Source organism: Peromyscus leucopus, chromosome X, assembly GCF_004664715.2.
Source record: "Peromyscus leucopus breed LL Stock chromosome X, UCI_PerLeu_2.1, whole genome shotgun sequence".
In the NCBI taxonomy this organism is placed as follows: domain Eukaryota; kingdom Metazoa; phylum Chordata; class Mammalia; order Rodentia; family Cricetidae; genus Peromyscus; species Peromyscus leucopus.
Window position 1 is genome coordinate 135,347,258 of NC_051083.1, and position 16,934 is coordinate 135,364,191.

The following is a 16,934-nucleotide window of genomic DNA, read 5'->3' on the forward strand; positions in this document are numbered from 1 at the left end:
AAGACGGGCATAACTGGCTGTGGCTGTGGCCCAATGAAATGAAGCCAGGGGACATCCCTCAACAGGAAGGCAAGCATGAGTGGGCGTGGCGTGCTGGGCCCCTTGGCGCATGAGCAAAGTGCTGGTACCCACTGCGCATGCACAAGTGCTATTATGCCAGCCAATCAGAGAGCGTTATATTGGGAGGTGGGGCCAAACTAAGCGTGATCAACCTCTGAGTGGAAGGAGGCTCTCTGGTGGAGCCAAGGCACGTAAATGGGTGACGGGATTTTTGTTTGTTTTCTGGGACTTTTTTGGGTGCTGTGGTGTGGCTCCAGGGGTGGTTTAGGGGCATCAGGAAAGGTGAAAGCTCTTGACGTAGGACAGTGGGATCACAGAATGAGAGGGTCCAGGGTAGCCGGTGAGATGACTTCGGGAGCCTCACTTCCACTTTGGGCTGGAAGAGGCACCAAAGCCAATAATGAAAAGGGGTGATGAGGAGGGCAGCAGGTCCCTAGAACAGTGGGCAGGGCAGAGTTAGTGGGCTGGGAGAGGGAGTGGGGACTTTCCACATCTGCCGGTATTTTTGGTTGGTTTTTTTTTTTTTTTTTTTTTTTTTTTTAGCCGCCTTTGGGTCTAGACTGGACAACTGGGTCCGCCTGTGATGCTTCCACTGGCAATACCTCGACAGGCTGGGTAGTCTGAAGGGGAGGAGGAACCCTGGCCACTTTGTGCAAGCATGTGCACAACAGCAGGACCCAAGTCAGGAATGGGTGATTGATGGGCAGGCCTCACAGCTTTGGGAGTGCCTGTAGGCAGCCTTGGTGCCCACGTAATGGTGTTTCAGCTAGTCAGAGATCCATTCCAGGAGGTGGGGCCTCTCAGAGGAAGGTGGTGAAGTGTGGTCACCTAGGTGAGTGACAGGGTAATTAGCAGACTCAGTCGTGATCCCGGGGTCAGCCTGGATCCACAGCCCTTTGGGGAGGAGAGTGGGAGCTTGAGGCAGAAGGGTCAAGGTTTCTCTGTGATGTGAAGTTTGCAAGACTCACTTTCACCTGGTAGTGAAATAGAACACCGAGAGCAGTGGAGGAAGGGCTCCTGAGGGTTTCGGGTTTGAAGAGAGCCGGGTGTGACAGTGAGGTGTAGAAGAAGAAGTGACCTTCCACGTATTGCTCCTTGTGTCCAGTTGGAGGCCTCAGTGGACGTCTGGGTCTCGCTTACATGCGGCCATGGGCCTTGCCTGGACAGAAATGCCTATCTGAAGGGGGTGGGGCAGGACTGGGCCCCTTCACCAACCAGCAGCTTCTGCATACAAATCCTACAAGTGCCAGTTTAAGCCACTTAATCCTGGGCATGTATGCCTTTCCAGACCGTCAGAGAGATGTGCATTGGGAGGTGGGGCCTAGATAGATATGACCACTCTCTGAGGAGAAGGAGGCTCCCAGGGTGGGAGAGTACCCTGGGTGGATGATTGGCTATTGGGGAACTCTGTTATGAGTCTCCCCAGTTGTGACAGGGATCAGAGAGGAGCCTTACATAGTTCATGTGGTAGGACAGTGGGGTCACAAAGAGGCAGGACCAAGGCAAACCTGTGGGGTGATATCAGGAGCTTCACCTGCGAATGGGACTGGACAAGGCCCCAGAGGGCAAGGCTAGGGAGAGGTCATGAGGGCTACAGGGATTGGGAGGGCTGAGTGGGACAGTGTACGAGCTGGGAGATATGGCCTTGGTGACTGAGTAGGCCCTCAGCAAGTTGGAATTCCCAACCTGACACCAGCATTAGGTGTCTTGTTTTACAGGGGAGCGGCAGTGCCCAGGATTTTCCTGACCAAGGGTTGGGAAAGCAGCAGAGAGTAACGATCTTGAGAAGTAGTGCGTTGGGGAGCTCCACGTTCTGGTAGAGAAATGGGACAGAACAGAACATTGGTGACATCCTCTTGCCCTCTCTTTGCTGCAGCACAAGTGCCAGGACACCTGGCCTCACCCTGTGGAGTCCCAGTCCCTGTTCCTATTGCTGTCTTGTAATTCCTCCTGGTGTCTGTCGTTCTAGGAGTCCTATCTAGCCCAAGAAGACTCTAGCCATGTCAAGCAGGGAAAGGAAAGCCACTGACAGTGCTGGCATGCGCCCAAGGCTGGATCCAAATCTCACATCAGATGACACCCAGAACCCAGATGCAATCACCCCAGGTGAAAAACAGATGGGCTCCTGTAGGGCTGTGTCCACCCCGGGGACATCCTAAAATCTCTTGGCAGATGGAGCGCTGAGTGGATGAGGTGCATGGATTTTTCTTGGACCAACAGGAGGTTTCAGATGCTAATAACTGTTGCTCAAGCTTGTTTGTGGCTTTAGGTTCCCCTACCTTAAATTCCCACCCCACAGGAAGCCTGCAAGGCACATAAGGCTGTTCTTTCTAGTCAGCCTGCCTCTCTGGGAACACATGGGTCACAGTGACTCTCTGGAAGACCGGTACAGGCCCCTGCACCAACTGTTCCCAGACTCAAGCCCAAAGAGTTTTGCGTGCGTGTGTGTGTGTGTGTGTGTGTGTGTGTGTGTGTGTGTGTGTGTGTGTGAGAGAGAGAGAGAGAGAGAGAGAGAGAGAGAGAGAGAGAGGTGTGCACATACATGACTGCACAGATGACTGCCTTAAAAAGTGTAACCATTGCTATGGGATCTAGAAACCCCAAAATGAAGCTGTTTTCCATGGGGGATGATAAGAACAGCACACTTTGTTTCAAATTATTTTTCCTCTTCCTTTTTAATACAGTGGACAAAGGAGTCATTGATGTCAGTAGTGAGGACATTACTTCCTCTGGAAAAGAAGGGCAACAGGCCAGGTGATACGTTTCATTGTTTACCCACTCATAAAATAAATTTAGAAAAGTCTGGCTGGAAGAGTGCTTGATGTACAAACACAAGAACCTGAGTTCAGATCTGTACCACCCACAGAAAAAACCATGCATGGCCACACACACTTTTTAAGCTCAGAACTGAGGGGTATGATGTGGCAGAGGGAGGAGGATTGCGGATGCTTGCTGACTGCCAGCCTAACAAAATAAACTGAGATTAAATAAATAAGTAAGTAAGTAAATGCAGCAGCCTGTAATGTGTATGCATCGCATGAATGTACTGGGTGCATTGAGCTTAAAGGCCTCAAAGCATTCATCCCGTAGTCAGTCAGATGTTCAGTGTGGTAAGAAATGAAAGTCTCATGCCTCCAGCAGACTACAGGTCCTGTCATAGCATCTGTCTGACAGGAATAAGGTGGAGATGGAGAGAGGAGGACACCACACTTCTACCTCTGAGGTTGGCATGGGTGCACACATGCTCTTCCTCTGCACACAAAGAAATCTAGAAAAGTCAGTGCCTGCTCTTGAAATGTGAATTGTATGTAGGCTGTGTGGCACACTCCACTTCCTCCACTCACACTACAAAACGGCCTTTTGTATACATTAAAGTAAAAAATGTGATTTCTTTGCAGGAAGGAAATACAGGATTTATTTGAAGAATGTGAAGGTATGTTCTAGGAGATATTAGGAATTTGAGAAAACTGTTTGACCCAAAGAAGTGCAAGGCGAGGGAGTTGTCACTTGGCAGACAAGAGAAGTGTGCTTACTACCTTGTTCTCAAGCACTCAGTGTCAAAATAGTATTTATTAGATTACCAACTCTCTACCTCATGTTAACTGTCAATATGGAGAACATGGCACCGGCAGTGTGGATGCTTTTATTTACTCACTGTGAGATATTTGAAAACTATGAAATTATCTGTCTCCCAGGTTTTGATTCACACAAGTGATATGTCTGTTTTAAGTATCACATTTTTACTTCACTTGTTTGTATTCTAGTCTGGCTCTTTGTGTGTGTGGGGGGCAGGTTGGTGAGGGCCAACCCCTCTTAAATAGATACCCACTGTTTAATGTGCAAAAAAAAAAAAAAAATGCAGTGGAAAGCTGAAGTCAGCACTGGTAGCCTGTGACCATTATATGATCAGACTGAGTCCTGCTTTAAATTGCTGTGTCAGATGTTAGTCACATGAACTGTTCAAAACAAAAAAAAAACCAAAAAACACAAAAACATTGCAAACTTGACAACTGGCGGGGAGCTCTGTAGAGTTTTCTGATGGAGCGTCATATCTAGAAACTATTCAGGAATCAGGTTATAGGGATGTAGCTGAGTGGGAGAGCACTTGCCTAGTGTGCTTAAGGTGCTGGGTTCCATCCCCAGTACCACACACTTTTCTACAAATCAATGTGGTTCCCCGCCTTTAAATTATTCAGGGTGTCTACCTTGTCAAATTTGTCTAAAAACTTCACAGTGGCTGCAGTAATTACAGTATTTTAATCTCGCTGTGCAATAATCTCTGAGTCTTTGGAGAGCTTTGTAATTGGACTACTTTTGTGTTTTGCACAAAGCGGCCCAACAGTCCCTCTGAATGTGTCCTTGAACTGGAGCACATCTTGAACTGGAGTACATTGATTAAATTTATACCTCATAAATGACGTCTCATAAAGAAATTGCACACTGACTTGAAACCCTTTTTGTAAGTTTTGTAAGGTCCACTGTGTTTTGTATGTAATATATAGACACTGAAGCCCAGCTGTCCAATTCCACATCAAGGTCATAACCACAAATTCTTGACTGAAAGGAAGGAGGCAAATAATCTTATCATTGACAGATTGTTTCCATCTATTGATAACAAGTGTCTTTCCAAGTAGAAAACTAAAGTTGAGGGAACTGTACAGTAATTGTTAGAAGATTGTATTTCAATACAGAGCCCATTAAGAACTTTCTTCAAGGAGACAGAGAAAGATTCACAGCGATCATCATGGCGTCTTTTGAAACCATGGAGCAGAAAGTTGAGGATGTCCTAAAAATCCAGTGCGAACAAAGGTACGGTTGTTGCTTCTGGGTGCTTTGATCCGAGACCCTTTGACATTTGGTTAGTAAGCATGATGGCAAGAGGTTGAGGAATAGCCGTGACCCCCACTGGCCAGAAGCTCGGTTGGAAAATGTATTTGGCTTGGTTTTTCTGTATACAGTAGACTTCCTTTAGTCTTATTATAGCCTCACATCATAACCGAAGTCAGCTGCATTTCCTAGGGATGAATTACGATGACCGTTCTGACACATGCAGTTGAATCAGTGCAACAGTAAGGACGGTGTATGCATCGCATGAATGTGCTGGGCATGATGAGCTTGAAAACCTCAAAGCATTCATCCTGCAGTCAGTCAATCATCTGTTCCATGTGACATAAATGAAAATCTCATGCCTCCATAGACATGCCTCTATGTCGCATAGATTTCAGGAGCAGTGTTTACTATGCAACTGTACCAAAATCCTCACTGGCACAACGTGAGGAAGAGTGGGAAGGCCTCCACAGAATTCTCTGATGGTAGTGGATGTGCATGCTCATTGGATCTGTTCTCCAGAAAGAGGAAATAAAGGAGAAGCTGTATGTGTCAGGAAGGTGAATACTTGTGGAATATTAATAGAATACTAATGATAATTCTCCATAAATTTTCTAGAGCTGAGGCATTTGAAGTGACTTCTCTCTCAGCCAGGGAGGAACAAATACTGTCAGTGTAAGATGAAATAATCCACATGGGCTTCCTTTGCTCTGTCAGAATAAAATATTCTAAAATAGATGCCATTTCCCCATCCTCCATCGATAGTGTTAGTGAGGGCAAGTCAGTCGTGCTTCGAATGCACTTTCTTCGCATTGTGATGGAATATCACTCTGTTCATTGCTATCATTCACAGGCAGAAACTTTACCAAGACTATTCTCTTCAGATTATGAATTTGAATAGGAAGTTATCCATGGATGCAGATCAAGTCAAGAAACAGGCAGAAAAACTCTCCGTGAGTACCAGCCTTAGCTTTGAAGGAATCCGTTGTGTCAGCATCAGAAGTAGGAGGGCTTCCTGCAGCAAGTCTGGAGGGAAGGGACAGGACAAGAGCTTAGGGAGACAAGGATGGTGGTTGTTGTGATGAGGAGAGACTGGCCGTCTCCTCCCTCCCCCCCCCCCCCGCCACCCAGGCGTGTTCCTTTCCCTGCCAAGACATAGCAAGGTCAGTGATGGGTTAGGAGCAATCATGGTGGGGGATGAGCAGGCACTGCCTGGAGAGTACAGGAGAAGGTATGGGATTGTATCCTGAGAGGGAGCCCATCGTGATCCACGACATAAGGAGGGAGATGGAGATGCTGTCCAGTCCAGTGGTCAGGAGCATGGCCTCTGCAATCCCACCAGCTGGAATGCAGTCACAGTTCAGTCACTTGCTAGTTAACGCTAACTCAGGAAAATAATCTACCTCTGTGCCTCAGATTCCTAGAAGTGAAAGGAGAAGATACTTAAAGTGCCTATGTCACGGAAGCGTTCCAAAATATCACATCTAAACACTTTTATTGTGTATTCTTATATCGGTCCAGGACAGTGTCTTACAGAATCCTTCCTGTTAAGCATGGCACTGTGGGCTCTGCTCTCACTGGGAAGGACAAAATGGAGTGGGTTCCTATGTAGGGCAGTGGCAGATGGTCACAGGGGACATCTCACGGTAATTTCTATTAAAAACAGAGAGTTCGACAGCTATGGAGGCCTCTAATGGGTGGGTTTTCAAGTCTTCAGGAGCTAACAGGGATGTTTTGAATACTGTTAAGTAGGAACACTTCCCATTAAGTGAATGGAAACGTATCATTATTAAGGTTATTTTGTAGTATTAGATAACTCATGTAAAGCGGTCATTGTGTTGGTTAAAAAAATACTACAGTTATTTCATTCTCTATGTTTTGCATAAATACAATACAGAGTCATGTTTCTGTAAGCTTTCTGTTTTTCTTCCCCTGAATTGTTCTTACACCTTGTATTGTCTTTGTTTGCAGAATATGTTTAAGGAGCAACGAAAATTTATTCATCAGTCTCTGATTCTTCAGAAGAAGAGAATGGAAGGCTTTAAATCACTGTGTGAACAATACTTGGAGGTCTGTTGTACAGTCTGAGGAAGCAGCCTATACACAGGGCATTGAATACTCTGGCATTCTGTCCGTGCTCTTTGGAAAGTTACCCATAAACATCTTCCAGCATTTTCCTCATGGTGTCACTCTTCCATGTAAACCTAAGTACAAAATGAGTTTTTGCTTTTAGGATTCACTTCTGTTTGGCAGACTCATTCCAAGCAGGAAGTGCTGCCTTGGCGATCTCATCTAGAGTTGTTCATATTGTACAGGGCATTAACGCTTTTCAGATCGTCTCTTCTTGTCTCACAGTACGTTTTCCATTGGGTGGGTATGTGCACACAGGTACACACACGTGTACTTGTCTGTGGGTCTATGTGTGGAGGCCAGAAGCCATCTGTGGGTATCTTCAGTCACTCTCCAGTGTATCTTTTTGAGACAGGACCGCTCACTGAACCTGGAACTTGCTCACCACTGTGGCCTGCCATGCCCCAGGTCAATGTGTCACCATGCTTGGCTTTTAATATGTGTGCCGGAGAGCCGAAGTTGGCTTTGGCTTTTCCTACTTGTGGAGCAAGCTCTTTGCCCACTGAGCCTTCTTCCCAGACCCTACAATCCATTTTTAAGCAGAGCAGTGACAAGAATATATCACATTTGCTCTTGCTTTATTTCCTCAGTCCACTTTGATTTTATACCATTGCATGACTGAAACGTTGTTTTATATGGCCAATTAGAGTTGTAAGACAGCTCCCAGATGCAGCGCACAGTGGAAAAGTTAAGTGGAAGACTTAAGTAAGTGAGAGATTGTGAATTGAGAGTCACCCTCTGTAATAGGCCCATCTTTGTAAATTCTTCTTAGGCACATTGACCTATGCTATCTGCAGGTTTACAGCTATTTGCAAAAGAATTAAGTACTCAGCATTCTGGGTTGTATTTTTTTTTTTTTTAGACTTGATGTGAACTGGCTTGTGTTCAAGTTGCTGTTAAAATTTTGTTCATCCCGAGTAATTAAGACGATCCAAACAATCAAGTTATAAGAATTCACCCCATGCTTTCTTATGCTTATCCTCTACAAGAGCCTCGCCACCCCCACCACCAAACACACACACACACACACACACACACACACACACACACACACGCACACACGCACACGCACACGCACGCACGCACGCACGCACTGCCAGTATCTGTTCCTGCTGAAATGTCATTCTTTTGACAGCCCGGTGCCTCAGAACCTTGCTTGCCCATTCCAACATTAAGATCTTTGTGTTGTTCCTGCTTCTGTGTTTTCTGCATCACCAGACTATGGAAGAGGTCCTGCAGAGTTCTATAATCCCCCCGCCCACAGTATTTAACAAAACCATTTAGATGTAGTATGTTTGATTACACTCAGCACTAAAGGGACTGTGGGGGTGGAAACCTTGAGTTTTAATTTTGTGGTGTTCAGTGGTCATAGTACAGGACAAGCTACTCCATCTCCAGAAGAAGTGGGTGAGTGGCAATAAATGAGCTCATGCCTCATGTTCTCTGTTTTCATTCAGTTTCATTTGCTTTTCTTCTTGCTGTGCGGGGAGAAGGATCCCAGGGTCTCACACATGCTAAACAAGCACCCTTCCCCTGAGCCACCCTCATTGCTAATACCTCATGATTGAACATTCAGCAGAGGGTTGTGGGGTGGCAATGTCTGTGTCTCTTTGGTGGGTGTTTCGATCTTCGTGTTGTACATGGTGTATACTTGTTTTGGAATAATTAAACCATGTCTTTTACCGAATTTACTCGCTTTTAAATGTTGCTGTTCACATTTGTAAACCACGATGACATGGGGCTGATTTCTGAACATGTCTTTTCACTTTAGAAACTTGAGTTACTGAGGGATTCTCGGGGAAATTCTGTGGCTGAAGAGCTGAGACGTCTAATAGCCACCTTGGAAATAACACTTCTGATGGTGAATGTAAGTACTCAGTCTTTCACGTCGAAAATGATGATCGACGAGCACTACTTATTTTATCCCATTTAATATGTCCTTGTACTTAACAGCGCCAGCAAGAGAGTGCTGCTGCTCAACAGTCTCTCCTGGATCTGTTATTCTCATAATACTTTGAGGAAACGAAAGTCGATAGAAGGGGAGCGGTTGTTTCATGGAAATTCGCTGGGTGAAGCTCATTGACGTTTGCAGCTTCAGTGACTACATCTTCTTGCGTTCCCCTGTTCCTAAAGATAAGCCCAAATAAGCCCAAGGATTTGTGTGACAGTAGTCCAAAGATGTCTGTATCAACCTCCAGCCCTCGGAAGTAATGGCAAGGTTTTCTTTTCTTGGTAGCATCATAATTAACAGTTAGCACTGCGTTGATGTCGATACAGTGGGGTCTCATACCTCAGCATCACTTTCAGGAATCAGAAGGCACAAGAGTGGTCCATCCCTGTCATCTTCAGAGAAATAATTAAAGAAGACACACTCTTGCCATTACATCCTGCTATTAAATTTGTTCAGTCATGGAGCCTATGGGAATGACCATAACCTTCCAAAGGGAATGTGCCCTGTATACTTCATAAAAGACTGTGCCCCAGAATTAGTTAAACTGGTAGAATTCATTAAACCTCCCGAGTAAGAAAGATGTGAGTATTGTGACATAAGTTTGTGAAACTGTCACTTTCAGACAAAATTTACAAGGTCTTTCAATTAAATGGGGTCTGCTACCCAATGTCATCTGCCTGTCACATCTTAAGAGTTGATCCTTAGCACCTGTACAGCTCAGTTCCTCATAGTTTATGTATTTCGTCCTTTGCATGGATAGGAATAACTAGGAATGTTTTGTTTTTCAAATTTATTGTGCACGTAGTATGTGAGCATCAGTGATATACTGAGGTCTTCTGTACAGTTAAAGCTCTTGTCCTGTGATTTCCTTTGTGTATACACACACACACACACACACACACACACACACACACACACACACACACCATGGGAAATCTTTACTTGGAAACATTTGATTTAATAAACATGAAATTGTTTCAGACTTGCTGGGATGAGTCATTTAATTGCCCTCCCTTCCTGACGTTTCATGCCTTTTAAAACAAAAATGGTCCCATGCCATGTAGAGGTGTGCTGTCACCCATGTTTCTGCATGGGGCCAGTTGTAGTCCTGACCACTTGTCTCATTGTGTCTTGTTGTGTAGAAGCACTGAAAACAGAGTGCGTTCAGCATCTCCCCTTTTCTACAAGTGGAATTCGTTCCAGTACAGTCAATGAGGGCTTCCCCTCTGGGATCACTTTACTTCTTAAACTTTGAATTATCTGGGGGAACTTCCCTGCTTTGTGCAAAGTATGTGTGGGTGTATGGACCTTTAGTAATATTTCCAGCTTTGAATATCTTCTACCTGAGATATTCTGACGATCGATACCAAATGATAAATACATTACCATAGTGGTGAATCCTGTATGATTCGAGTGTGTGCGTGTCTCTGTGTGTGTGTGAACACTTTGGTATGTGGAGCAGGTGTATGAGTTCGTATGTGTAGCACACATGTGAGAATACATGAGAATGTGTGTGTGTGTGTGTGTGTGTGTGTGTGTTTGTAAATCTTTTGGTATGTGGTGCATGTGTATATGTGTTCATATGGTAGGCACACCTGTGTGTGAATGCATGTGCACACTTGTGTGTATGCGCGCTTATGCCCACAGGGGGTGCACATATGCCACCACACGTGCTTTTGCATGTAGAAGCAAGAGATATTTCAGGTATCTACCTTATTTTGAGACAGGGTATCTCTCTGAACATGGAGCTCATCGATTGGGCTAGAGCGTTAGGCCATTGAGCTCCAGGAATCCACCCTGTCTCTACCCTCCAGTGCTGGTGTTACACTCACTTTGGGGCTGAGATTTTTATTTTTTTGGATTTATTTCCATTATTTTATTTATATGTATGTGTGTATGCCTCTATGTACGTATGTGCAAATGTGTTCGTTCAGGTGCCCGTGGAGGGTGTCAGACCCCCTAGAGGTGGAGTTATCAGTCAGTCTCAGGCCACCTGACAGGTGCTGGGATTTGAACTCGGGTCTTCTGCGAGAGCAAAAAGTGCTCTTAACCATCGAGCCACCTCTACAGAACCCTGTGCTGAGGTTTTCAAAGGCTTCTAGGGAATCTGAACTCAGGACCTCATGCTAGTTCAGCAAGGATTTTACCTGCAGAGCCATCTCCCACCAACCCCATGTATACATTTGTTTCTTAGGAGCTTGAACTCAGATATTTTATCTGCTCCTTGTACACACCGATGATGCATACAGAACACATTCTGACAGCTCTCATTATTTCATGTGAGGCATCTAAACTTTGTAGATGTGGGTCTTCCTCCCTGGGTACACCTCAACTCCTATCACAGTATCCCAGGCTGTTGGGAGCAGGCAGGTCCTTGTGCCGATGGATCTCCAGGGAAACCAGGAATGTTAAGGATGCAGAATTGTCTTTTCAATAGAAAAGATGTAAAACCTGTTCTTCCATCCAGAAAGCTGGGAATTGGGGGTGATTAATAGCCTGGTGATCTGCACTCTCTGTTGGGCCAGACCATAGATTATTAGCTACTTCTGGTCCTCCGACAAACAGGACTAGAAGTAGCTAATAATCTAAAGGGCCCCAACAGCCAGGGGCTCCCACAATCGGGACCAGATATACCTAAGAGTCTAAATGACCCTTACATTCCTTGTACAGCCAGGGACTCTCTTAAGCTCTGACAAGCAGGACCAGAGATACCAAAAAGCCCAAATGACCTTCACATTCCTTGTACAGCCAGGGACTCCCACAAGCTCCCACAGCCAGGACCAGAGATACCTAATAGCCCAAATGGCCTGACATTTCTTGTATAGCCAGGGGCTTCCCTAAGCTCCCACAACCAGATCCAGAGATACCTAATAGCCCAAATGACCCTTACAATCCTTCTACAGCCAGGGGCTCTCCCCAGTTCCCACAACCTGGACCAGGAATACACAACAGCCCAAACGACCCTTACATTCCTTGTACAGCCAGGGTGATGGGGGGATGTCTTTCTGTAGGCTGTGAATTTGTGTTGCTCTGACTGGTTGATTAATAAAGCCATTTGGCCTATGGCAAGGTAGCTTAGAGGCAGGGGGGAAATTCAAGGGGAGAGAGAGGAAGAAAGGAGGAGACGCCAGCCCGCCGTCCAGGAAGCAGCATGTAATGGCACACAGGTAACGCCACAGAACACGTGGTGACATATAGATGAACAGAAATGGGCTGAGTTTAAGTGTAAGAGCTAGTCAGCGGTAAGCCCAAGCTAATGGCCGAGCAGTTTTAATTCATATTAAGCTTCTGTGTGTTTACTTGGGTCTGAGCAGGTGCACGACTGCGGGACCTTGGGACCGGGCAGGACACAGAAAACCTTCAGTTATACCAGGGCTCCCCTAAGCTCCCACACCAGGACTAGAGATACCTAAGAGTCTAAATGACCCTTGCATTCATTGTACAGCCAGGGGCTTCCCCAGCTCCTGCAACCAGGACCAGAGATACCAAATCGTCCAAATGACCCTTACCTTCCTTGTACAACTATGGGCTTTCCCAACCTTCCACAACCAGGACCAGAGATACCTAAGAGTCTAAATGACCCTCATATTCCTTGTATCCAGGGGCTCCCCCCAAGTCCCAAAACCAGGAACAGAGATACCTAATAGGCCAAAGGACCATTACATTCCTTGTACAGGCCGGGGTCTGTAGTGGGTAGCCATTCCAGCTCTGATCTGAAAGTTCCAACCCCCACTGAGGCTTCATTAACAGTCACACCTACAAGGCGGGGCCAAGGGAGGGCCCTGAAGACCCGAGATCCGGATGCACTGGCCCTCTTGGTTCCTGGACCCTGGTCGCTGGAGGTAGACTCAGCAGAGTTCTCCAGAGAACACCACCAGACTGCGCCACACCTTTCCCAGAACCTGTAAACTATCCCTTCACTTGTAAATTACCCCACAAAATAAACCTCCCTTTTAACTATGTCGAGTGGCCTTAATAATTTCACCAATAGGGGTCCCCCAAGCTCCCACAATGAGGACCAGAGATACTAATTTGCCCTAATGACCCTTATATTCTTTGTACTGCCAGGATGTCCCCTAAGTTCCCACAAGCAGGAACAAAGATCCCTAACAGCCCAAGGGTCCCTTACATTCCTTCTACAGTCCAGGTTCTCCTAAGCTCCCACACCAGTACCAGAGATACTTAAGAGTCTAAATGACCCTTACATTCATTGTACAGTCAGGGGCTCCCCCCAAGCTCCCACAACCAGAACCAGAGTTTCCCAATAGCCCAAATGACTCTTACTTTCCTATTACAGCCACGGGCTCCCCCAAGCTCCCACAACCAGGACCAGAGATACCTTATAGCCGGAATGACCCTTATATTTCTTGTACAGCCCGGGGTCCCCAGATGCTCAAACTACAAGGACAAGAGATACCTGATAACCCAAATGACCCTTACATTCCTTGTACAGCCAGTTGCACACCCAAGCTCCCACACCATGATCAGAGATACCTAAGTCTAAATGACCCCAAGTTCCCTCAACCAGGAACTGAAATACACAAAAACCCAAATGACACTTATATTCCTTGTACAGCCAGTCGCTCACCCAAGCTCCCACACCAGGATCAGCGATACCTAAGAGTCTAAGAGACCCTTACATTCTTGTACAGCCAGGGGCTCCCCTAAGATCCCGTAACAATGACCAGAGATATCTAAGATTCTAAATGACCCTTACATTCCATGTACAGCTCAGGACTTCCCAAAGCTTCCACAGCCAGGAATAGAGATACTTAATAGCCCAATTGACCTTTACATTTCTTGTATAGCCAGGAGCTCCACCAAGCACCCACAACCAGGACCAGTGATACCCAATTACCCAAATGACCCTTACCTTCATTGTACCACGAGGTGGTCCCTGAAGCTCCTACAACTGGGTCCAAAAATACCTAATAGCTCCCACCCCCCCCAAAAAAAACCTGACCTTAATTGTACAGCCAGGGCCTTCTCGAAGCTCCCACACCGGGACCAGAGATAACTAAGTGTCTAAATGACCCTTATATTCATTGTACTGTCAGGGGCTGCCACAAGCTCCCACAAACAGGACTAGAGATACATAAAATCCCAAATGGCCCTTACAATCCTTGTACTGCCAGGGGTTCTCCAAGCTCCCACCACCAAGACCAAATATACCTAAGAGTCTAAATGAGCCTTACATTCTTTGAACACCCGGGGCTCCCCCAAGCTCACACAACCGGGACCAGTCTGAAAGACCATTACATTCCTTGTACAGCCAGGGTCTCCCCAAGCTCCCACAAACAGAAGCAGAAGTACCTCAGAATCTAAATGACCACGACAGTCTCTGTATAGCTAGGAGCTCCCCTAAGCTCCCACAGCCAGGACCAGACATACCTAAGAGTCTAAAGGACCCTTACATTCCTTCTACAGCCAGGCACTCCCACAAGTTCCCACAACCAGGACCAGAGATACCCAATAGTCCAAATGTCCCTTACATTCCTTGTATAGCCATGGCCTTTCCCAAGCTCCCACAACCAGGACCAGAGATACCTAGGAGTCTAAATGACCCTTACATTCCTTGTACAGCCAGGGGATCCCCCAAGTTCCAACATCCAGGACCACAGATACATAATAGCCCACGAGACCCTTACTTCCCTCATACAGCCAGGGTCTATGCCAAGCTCCCACATCCAGTATTAGAGATACCTAAGAATCTTAATGTCCCTTACATTCCTTGTACAGCCAGGGGCTCGCAGAAACTTCCTCATCCAGGACCAGAGATATATAAGACTCTAAATGACCCTTACATTCCTTGTACAGCCAGGGGCTCCCCCAAGCTCCCAAAACCTGGGCCAGAGATACCAAAGAGTCTAAATGAACCTTACATTCCTTTTATACCCTAGTGGCTCCCCAAATTCCAACAAGTATGACCAGAGATACCTAATAGCCCAAATGACCCTTGCATTCCTTGTACAGTATCAGGCTCGCCCAAGCTACCACACCAAGATCAGAGACACCCAAGAATCTAAATGATCCTCACATTCATTGTACAGCCAGGTGCTCCCAGAAGCTCCCTCAACCAGGACCAGAGATACCTAATAGCCCAAATGACCCTTGCTTTACTTGTACAGCCAGGGCCTTCCACAAGTTCCCACAACCAGGACCAGAGATACCTAAGAGTCTTAATGTCCCTTACATTCCTTGTACCACCAGGGGCTCCCCCAAGCTCCCAAATCTATGATGTGAGATACCTAATCGCTCAAATGACCCTTGCATTCGTTGTACAGACAGGGACTCCCCCAAGCTCCCAGAACCAGGACTAGAAGTACACAATGGCCCAAGTGACCCTTACGTTCCTTGTACAGACAGGGCTCTCCGAAGGTCCAACATCAGGACCAGAGATAGATAACTAAGGGTCGAAATGACCCTTACATTCTTTGTACAGCTAGGGGCTCCCTGAAGCTCCCACAACCAGAAGCAGAGTTTCCTAATAGCCCAAATCACACTTACATTTCTTGTACAGCCAGGGGCTTTCCCAAGGTTCCACAACCCCAACCAGAGATACCTAAGAGTCTAAATGACCTCTATGCTATCTGTACGACCGAGACCAGGCCTGATCCTTCCTTAGGTCCTTAAGCTAACACAAGTAGCCTATCTCCAGAACCAGTCTTCTTGGGAGAAATTATATGTACCCTGAGTTAAGTTTCGATGTAACTATGCTTCCTTCCGCACTGGCAATTGTATACCAGGAAACTTTCCCCCTGGTCATAGTGTGTTTAAATTTACTGGCAATAAACCTGCCTGGCATCACATTCCCCAAAGTTTGATCCAGGTTGACAAAGTCAATCTGAACCGAGTTTTTATTCTCACCTCTTTGTGGATCACTTCACTGCCTGCTGTGACACCTGCAGAGACTCCTCACCTCCCTCTCCCTCTTTCTCTCCCTCTCTTTCTCTCTAATTTCCAGTGTGCGTGCCTAGAAACAGGATTGTCAGTCACATGTCAAACCAGTGGGAAGACATCGTGTAGGCCTGAGGGGTATCCTGACTTTGGGAGTTAATGGACAATGGGAAACACAGGCCCATAGACTGTGGGGAGATGTCCGACCCTGCTGCCCTGTAATCGTGCCATTCATTCTTCTATGCACCAAGGCTGTGGTGGTGTGTGAGTCAGCTGAGTTTGTGTCCTTTGGTGGGACAACAGATTGCATGGTTCTCATGTGGTGGCTGGCCTCTTTCCAGAACATGATTAGATGACCTGAGCCTCCTAAGCACCACCTTTATTTCAAAGCTGGAGGACTATAGCAAAGTGGAAAATATAAATACTGCCTGATGGGGGCCTCCTAGCTTAAATTATCCAAAATAAATAAATTAGTAGCATTTTTGTCCCAAATTTTTTCACGTGTTTCATGTTAAAATTATGAAATTGGATTATTTGTTTCATTTTTAGCCACCAAATACTGTTATGAAGAGAGTATTCTCTCACATTTGAACTGTGCTTTCTATAATTGTGTTAGTGCACCTATGTACATGTGTACAGTTCCACTCTTACTCAAAAACTCTATGACAAAGACGATTACTCAGTTCCTAGGATTTCAGTTGCACCAAGTCTGTCTATCAGGGAGGAGTGAGCATTTAAATTTGTGTAAATGAAACTGCTGGAGAAGGAGTTGAGCACCAAAGATGTACAGCTTCATCTGGCTCTGGATATGTTTACCTTTATTCCATTTATGATTCCGATCCAGAATAGGCCTGAAATGCCCATTGGTAGAAGGCCTGGTCCTGACTGGTAGTGCTATTGTGAAGTAGTAGAAACTTCCGAGGGCAGAGCACAGTTGGAAGAAGTAGTTCGCTGAGGCATGCATCTTCAGACCATTCTAGCAGCCTTTCCTTTCTTCTTTCTCTCTGCACATTGAAAGAGTATATCCATCTATTAGAAATGAAATTTTACTGAATATCAATACATATCT

The 16,934-nt window shown here is 46.0% G+C and overlaps 2 protein-coding genes across 5 annotated transcripts in view; one reads left to right on the forward strand and one right to left on the reverse strand.

The window, feature by feature from the left end:
• Window positions 1-573: 573 nt before the first annotated feature.
• Window positions 574-16,934, reverse strand: part of LOC114687195 (40-kDa huntingtin-associated protein) — a 30,343-nt gene continuing 13,982 nt past the window's right edge. For both annotated transcript variants that reach the window (XM_037199319.1, XM_037199318.1), the window contains 2 exons: window positions 16,682-16,869; window positions 574-5,913 (listed from right to left, as the gene is read on the reverse strand). The gene's annotated coding sequence lies outside the window, so the exon portion shown is untranslated. The remainder of the gene's footprint in view (window positions 5,914-16,681; window positions 16,870-16,934) is intronic.
• On the forward strand, window positions 2,049-9,940 carry LOC114687197 (X-linked lymphocyte-regulated protein 3A-like). Of its 3 annotated transcripts, XM_037199321.1 has the most exons (8): window positions 2,049-2,166; window positions 2,745-2,814; window positions 3,459-3,493; window positions 4,752-4,869; window positions 5,741-5,840; window positions 6,859-6,957; window positions 8,789-8,884; window positions 8,971-9,940. In XM_037199321.1, exons 1-8 carry the CDS (start codon window positions 2,061-2,063, stop codon window positions 9,025-9,027), a joined length of 681 nt encoding a protein of 226 aa, XP_037055216.1. In that variant the 5' UTR covers window positions 2,049-2,060; the 3' UTR covers window positions 9,028-9,940. The 3 variants fall into 3 exon arrangements, with proteins under 3 accessions (XP_037055216.1, XP_037055215.1, XP_028717740.2); XM_037199320.1 differs by having other exon boundaries at window positions 8,789-9,940; XM_028861907.2 differs by lacking the exon at window positions 2,049-2,166 and having other exon boundaries at window positions 2,601-2,814.

What these genes read in the sequence shown, in the direction of transcription:
- LOC114687197 (XM_028861907.2), top strand. Translation starts at nt 2,603, where the DNA reads ATGACTGCACAGATGACTGCCTTAAAAAGTGTAACCATTGCTATGGGA. An exon ending in AACAGGCAGAAAAACTCTCC is followed by an intron (nt 5,841 to 6,858) that starts GTGAGTACCAGC and finishes CTTTGTTTGCAG; the next exon opens with AATATGTTTAAGGAGCAACG. An exon ending in TGTGTGAACAATACTTGGAG is followed by an intron (nt 6,958 to 8,788) that starts GTCTGTTGTACA and finishes TTTTCACTTTAG; the next exon opens with AAACTTGAGTTACTGAGGGA.